The 7,573-nt window shown below is 38.3% G+C and overlaps 1 protein-coding gene across 1 annotated transcript; it reads left to right on the top strand.

Annotated features, from left to right (window-relative positions):
• Positions 1-7,237, top strand: LOC107575286 (gastrula zinc finger protein XlCGF7.1-like). The gene is made up of 3 exons (XM_016261690.1): positions 1-77; positions 673-815; positions 5,655-7,237. Exons 2-3 carry the CDS (start codon positions 737-739, stop codon positions 6,464-6,466), a joined length of 891 nt encoding a protein of 296 aa, XP_016117176.1. The 5' UTR covers positions 1-77; positions 673-736; the 3' UTR covers positions 6,467-7,237.
• The last annotated feature ends 336 nt before the right edge of the window (positions 7,238-7,573 follow it).

The raw sequence follows: 7,573 nt of genomic DNA, 5'->3' as shown, positions 1-7,573 counted from the left end.
GGACAGGACTTTTATTTTGGTCTGGCGATGTGACGTCATAAGGCTGCGTCGCTCTCCTGCATCAGAGCTGAAGAAAGGTTTGTGTTTTAAAGCATTTTGTTAATGTGTTAATCCATGTATACCGTTCACTCAATTCTACAGTTTTACCAGCGACGCAGAAAGAATTTTTGAGTGCGACATTGCAATGCTTTATTCTGTCTAATTAATATGATCATGATATTATTTAACATTAATGCGATGCATCTGCACGTGAGTAACAGAAAAAGTGCATCTCATTTCGCAGTATTGTGAATCTGTTAAGTGTGAACACAAATGCAGTCACTGCAAGTAGTGATAGTAGTGATCAATTGAACAAATTGATTCACAAAATGATTCAATGATTCGAATCGGTTGAATCACGAGACACCGCTTCTCCAAACAAGTGTAGCCGAGTTATACAAACCAGCTTTTTAGATGACAGTGTAATATATAATATAATTAAAAAGTAAATAAATACCTAATATAAGCCACAACGTAATACAAAATGTCAGTTCAGTTTTTTTTTTAATCAAATGATTTAACGTCATTAACTCTCACTCGGACTCACTAGTGCACTACTGAACTAGGGAGCTGATTGAGATACACTTAAGATATTTAATTAGCATTTTTGTTTTCTCTCATAATGTTTAACAGGACAAAGTGTCCAAACACAGAAAAACTCCTGCTGAAGCGACTATATGTGAAACACGATTATAAGATGGCATTTATTAAAGAGGAGAATGAAGACATTAAGATTGAAGAAACGTTCAAACGTGAAGATGCTGAGGAACAAACAGGTTGGTTTTTATTCTCAAAGCTGAACTCACTCATTTGATCCTTAATAAAATGCCCAGCTTTTTTTGAAGAATGTCATAGGACTGTTGTAAAGACAGATGTATATTAAAGCATTGTTGGAGGACTAAATTCAGTCAAATACTTAAACAGTTTTGTTAATGTGTATAAACGAATTTATGCAATGAACGCAACACTTTCGCTTACCTAATCTCAGGTGGATGTCTTTAACGTACAAATGAACAACTACATGAAGGCACAGAGGAATGCAATGACCTAAGTGCTGTTTCCTTGATGGAACATGCTTTCCTTAAAGGTCCCCTGAGATGCTTAGAAACACGCAGCGTTACTCTGTGTTGACGTCATTTTAACTGAAACGGGAAGAGAGGGTGGGACATATCAAGCGGCCCCGCCCCTTTTTAAAATAGCCAATAGCGTTAGTTTATATCACAGCTTAGGCTAGAGCCGTTGAGCTCCGTAAAGCCGCAGGGTATGCCAGCCACAATCTCATCCATATTGCTATAAAATATAGCATTCTGTGTAGAATTCGAATAGCTCCGATACATTTTGTGGTCTGCGGCGACTCGCGCATGTGATCCGCTCCGTGCTATCGTGTCTCTGGACCGGAGCAGAGTGTGTGTGTGCGGTGCGGTGCAGAAAATACTCATTCTGTGGACAAGTGACCGATTTCAGCCGTTCAGCGTCTATTTATAGTGCAGGGGCGGAGCTTCGGATTCTAGAGAGCGTTTGATTGGACAGAAAGTTTGATGAGAAGCTGAAGTACGAGGTGACGTCAAAAAAATCGTTGAGCCGTTTTGGCAGAAGTGACGAACTGCAAGCTTTGAATGCTTATATCTTCTAAATGCAAATTTGGTCACTGTTTTGGAGCACACTGCCTTATAGATAACCTTAAGACTAACATATTGATACTAACACCCATAAAACTTTAATTTTGATTTCATGGGGACTTTAAATGCAACCTTCACGAGCTCTGTTAGCGGAAAAGAAGACCCAAAAGTGAAGATGCTGTCTCCTGGTTTCAAAGACAAGGCTTAAGCTTAAATAATTCATTAAATTCATAGGAAAAGGGTTATTATTAACTTAAACTATTAAAACATTTAAGTTCATTGAAATAAAGCTGAAATTAAATTAAATATAACCTTAGTTGAAAAATGAAAAATGTCGCCTTAATAGACTGAAATAAGTTTACGTTGAAGCACTAAAATTATTAACTCGAAATAAAAAAACTTAAACTAAACAAAAACTGAAATATGAACTATGTGAATTTAAATAATTTAATATCAAATAAACATAAATAGCATTAGGCCATTAAAATAATAATAAAATGACAAAAGCTCATAACGAATTTGCAAAAAAAAAAATTTTTATTAAAATTTGTAAGGAAACTAAAAAAATAAAAGTAAAACTTATTCAATATATTAATAAAACTAAAATAGCATTGCGGGTCTCTGTGCCGGTCACGTGACTAAAAACCACGAAACCCTGCCATTAATAAAAAAGAATAAGTAATAATAAAAATAAATAATTAAATGATCTTTAAAAGTCGGCATGAAACGGAAGTTGCGATTGTCTTTTCTTCTCTGCTGTGACGTATATCCGAGTGAAACGGCATCTGAAATGAGAGGGCGGGACTTGATTTCGTCCTTCGGGAATTGATTGGATCGTTGGAAGCTGGGGCATTGCTAACAAAATGGAGGCAGATCTGAATGCCAGTTTGCAGTTAGTGGTGGGGGATTTCTCTCCGCTGGATTCACAGCCGACACCCAAGCATGAATAAATGTTTTATTTATTAAGGATGACGACAACGATCAACGGCACAAAACATGCCTAGCGCGAGAGAGCGACCGCCTGAATGACTGAGCGCGTCCTCCATCAGGTCAAGTCATATTCATGAAAAAAATTAGTTTGCGATGTCCTAAGAGTAATGTTGTCGTAATATCTTTTCAATGTTTATGAGGTAACGTACTCCGTCATGGCTGGTGTCAGTGCTATAAAGTGAAGCATCAGCTTCAGCTTTTCCCCGTCGTTTACCCCAGCGTTTACCCCTCACGTCACTAGCTCCGCCCTTGCGCCGTAGCTCGTGATCGGAAGAGAAGATGTGTCGTTTTGAAGGGGAGGTTAATGTTTTTGATTAAAGATTATGAGGGCACATGAATTAAAAAAAAAAAAATGAAGTGCACAGATAAATTATTTATAATAAACTACAGTATTCCATTAAAAAAAATAAGAATTTTCGATTTTGATTTCATGGTGACTTGAAAAATGAATTGAAGAAATGGTTTTGTGCGCTTTAGTTAACGCTGGACAAAAAGAAAAGTCAAAATTAAGTAAATGCATTTTTATTTTGTGCTTTTCAAGCTTTCTCTCATACCGGCTATTCAAACTGGTAACACGCAATTGACAGCAATAACAAAAAAAAATTGGGAAGCATGAAACCTCTAAGGAGCATTGAAAATACATGACTTTGTGGAAGGCCAAAAAACTTGCAGCGCAATGGGTAAAGAAATTTCCACTATTGTCAATACTGAGCAATTAGGAATACACCGTGTATGTGCGTCAGCAATAGTGGACATTGTGTTGTTTATTGCTACGAACAAGCTTCCTTTGCAAGGGAGTTTAGATGCCGTGAACTCCATGGGTGAGAAAAGTGGTGGTCTCATTAGAGTACACAATAAAAAAAGACAGAATTCGCAGAAGCATTCTGCACAATTCCATGTAATGCCACCAACGTATACCTCCTATGACATCCAGAACCAAATCACATCTCGCATACGAGCGAGATTATCACCGAACACATTGTGTAGGAGATCGTGATTCATGGTACACCCTTAAAGTGGATGGAACTAAAGACCCAGCTGGATGTGAAAACATTTCTAATGTAGTGAGATATGTTAATGACGGCTATCGTGTGCGAGAGAGACTGACTACAATGACTGCAAGCAAACAATGTGACGCCTTGACATTAACTGTACTAGTTATCTCCGAACTAACTAATGCTGGCCTCAGGCTTGACAAGATTTTTAGTCAGTGTTATGACAGTGCAAATGTTATGTCTGGAAAACACAGCAAAATGCAAAAAAATGCTGCAAAGACAAATTAAATCGCGGAGTGCCATATGTTCATGGTTTTAATCACCAGCTATATTTGTTGGTGGTAAATGCAATGTCGTCTGAGAAGGCAATAGAGGAGTTTTTCAGTGTGTGCAATTCCCTTTACACATTCTTATTTGTAAACCCACAGTGGCTGCACAATACTCTGGTAAAAAACTGAAAAGACTGCTTGATCAGAGATAGACTGGGTACCTCGCTACAGTGTCAGTCATTGTGAAATCTGGTAACAGCATAACTGAAATGCTCCGTGAAATCGAAACCACTCACACATACAGCACAGATATCAGACTTGAGGCTGCAGGCGTACTGAAAGCCTTAACCGAACTACGCTTCATGTTCATAGCTTATATGAGCCATAAAATCCTGGGCCTCCTCGGTCCTCCAAATAAACTGTTGCAATCTTAGGCTGCTGATCTACACACATATACAGTTGTAATAAAGTTTATAAACGCTGATTTACTTATTAAGCTTATTAGTCAATTTAATATTGAAAACCGAATATATATCGGGCAGGCAATAATATAGAGTAATAATAATTAAGTGAATAAATAAATGAAAAGGAGCAGGAGGGGCCAAATCAGTCACCAGGTCTAATGGTGCCCCCTAACTATGACAATTTGGCGCCGGGCCTGGTCCACTGACTAGTTAAGTTGTGCAGTGTTTCCAGGTTGTGAGGAAATATAAACCTAAGTATCATTAGCATAACAGTGAAAATAAATAATAATGTCCCTTAGAGGGAAATATACAAGAAGAAAAGCAGAGGACCTAATACTGAGCCCTGTGGTACTCCATACTTTGTATAAATGAATAGACATCTCGTCAAACACAAGTGGTAGCGGTTGGATAGATAGGACCTAAGCTGTGCTAATGCTTGTGCACAAATGCCAACATAATAATTAAACTATCCAAGAGAATGTCATGGTCTGTGTTTATCTAATTGCACTAGAAGGGACACATGTAGTTGTGATGAGATGCCAAAAGCAGATAATTAAGCACAGTTTCTGTGCTATGATGAGGCTTAAAGGGATAGTGATGATTTTGATGCTCTTAACATTATTAAGGTTCTAATGAAATTCTGCACACACATAAGAGTTGTCAGTTATTAGGTGTAGGAATAAGCTAAGACATGGATGTTGAACAGAGGACTCTGTAGCACCCCCTTTTGACTAAATTATTGATTGACTAAATCCGTGTTACCTATAATCCCCAAACGCTGTACGTTTACTGTTCTCATGAACTTTAAAAGTGACAGCCATTAGTTTAATAAATAGTGCATGCTGTGAACTTTTAAACATTTCTTGGAGGGGATCCATGTGATTGACACCAAACTTGGTCATCATGATGCCAAGATAATAGAAGGTGATGTGATTATTGACATGTTGGTTGTTTTGAAAAATGGAAATCAAACTTGAGCTGTATGATTGGTCAAGGAGGCTGATCCTGTGGGTGTGACTACAGTGAGTTATGGTCACAGCGCCACCAACGGGTCACATACAACAGGCTTTGAAAAAAAATCTCTATTACCTAAATCACTTCAAACTTAGAATAATAATTGGGTGTTTTTGAGGGTTTCGACATGCTTAAAATTTCATGCAATTTGGCACATATGCATGAATGCATGACATGATGCATTTAAATGTCTAAATGTTTTGATGTTTCTTACTTTGTGCCATTAAACCAGAATTAACCTGTATTGGTCTCTTTTTGCCTTAGACCAGATGGTGCCTAAAGAGGAGAACCAAGAACTGAATGAAACAGAAGAGAAAGATCAAAATGAGAAACATCATGACTTTATGACCTCTCAAAAAAGTGCTCCGGAGACTGGAACTAGAGGTAGTTTCACCTGCCAGCAGTGTGGAAAGTGTTACAATCAGAAAGGAAACCTTAAAGTTCACATGAGAGTTCACACCGGAGAGAAGCCTTTCACCTGCCAACAGTGTGGAAGAAGTTTCCCACGAAAAGAAAGTCTGAAGTCTCATATTAGAATTCACACTGGAGAGAAGCCGTTCACATGTGATAAGTGTGGAAAGAGTTTCTCACATAAAGGACCCCTTCATACTCACATGATTGTTCACGCTGGAGAGAAACCTTTCACCTGCAAACTGTGTGGGATAATGCTTAATCGAAAAGGAAATCTGAAGACTCACATGAGAATTCACACTGGAGAGAGGCCGTTCACATGTGATCGGTGTGGAAAGAGTTTCACACGTAACGAAAGCCTTAATTACCACATGGGGATTCACTTAAGAGAGAACGGTTTTATATGCCATCACTGTGGAATAAGCTGCACAAATAAAGCAAACCTCAAGACTCACATGAAAGTTCACACTGGAGAGAAGCCTTACACGTGTCTTCAGTGTGAGAAGAGTTTCAAATATCATAAAGATCTGAAAAGGCATTTACAGACTCATTCTGCCAAGAAACTGCAGTGCTCTGCGTGTGGCAAGAGGTTTAGAAAAGGTAGCAATTTCAAAAATCACCTTTGCCTTCAATCTGGTGAAAGTAGGGTAGCCGTGGATCCTTGAAAAGCCTGCAAAAGCATTAAATTCACTTTCAACAAGTCCATAAAAAGTCTCCGATAACATAAATAAATAGTCTTAAAACCCTTTTGCAGAGGTTTACATTTTATAGAGCCCAAACAGAAGAGAGACTTGAAAAGGCAAACGTATTTTTGATTAGCTGCAGATTGTCATGGTCACTTATTTACATGCTAACAAAATGCTAGATTTGGGGTGTTTAGGTGGACAAGAAGTAACTGTGAAATGTAAATTTAGCAGTAAGACTCTGAGCTTGTGAAAACTTTGACATGTGGATGAGACAAAACGGCCTTATTATATACCTTTACTATTGACCAGGACTGCGTTTCCCAAAAGCACAGGAAGCCCAAGTTGATCGTAGCTCCATTGGTGGCAATGGTGAAAACACAGCCCTGGTCTTTTCATGATCGAATTAGAGAAACTGCATGAAGTGACCAGGTGTAAACAGGCCTTGTGTGTGATCTTGCATGGATTCCTCACCCAGTCATACCAAGAGCGTTGGGCTTTATATCAGAAACTCATACTTCTGTCTCACAGAGGGGTTCTCAACATCCCACTGACTAAAGAGCTACTAGATTCTTCAGTTTTAGCTGAGTCTCAGCACTGTTTATACCTTGCTCAGAAAAGGAGGGGAAAAGTGAGCCGTGCACAAACTCAGATGCATAGAACTACCTGATGGAACTTAAAAGGAGAAAAACACTGCTGCAAGAATTGCTTTTTATTTCATATCACTGACTTGATGCATAACGCAATCATTAAAGGCACAATATGTAAGATTTTTATAATAAAATATCCAAAAACCACTTGCACAGTGTTATATATTTCATGCATTTGTGTACTTGCGCTATTCCAAAAGTTCCCGAGGATTTGTAAATCCAGAGTTTGACAAAATGGACTCGTCCCTGTTCCTCCATGGTCATGGTCGCCTATCAATGATGTAATATCTGCGCTATCCTCGGTTTTGTGGACAAAATGGTGCTGCACAGTTAAAGTAAATCCATTATGGCTGAAATGAAAAGTGTTGAATGCATTAAATTTATATCAGCTCAATGTTCCTCGTTTTTACAGTGTTGTGCATTATAACCAATCCCACAC

The sequence above is a fragment of the Sinocyclocheilus grahami genome, unplaced genomic scaffold (genome assembly GCF_001515645.1).
Source record: "Sinocyclocheilus grahami isolate Dianchi unplaced genomic scaffold, SAMN03320097.WGS_v1.1 scaffold2550.1, whole genome shotgun sequence".
Taxonomy (NCBI): domain Eukaryota; kingdom Metazoa; phylum Chordata; class Actinopteri; order Cypriniformes; family Cyprinidae; genus Sinocyclocheilus; species Sinocyclocheilus grahami.
This window is presented reverse-complemented; position numbering and strand designations above follow the sequence as displayed.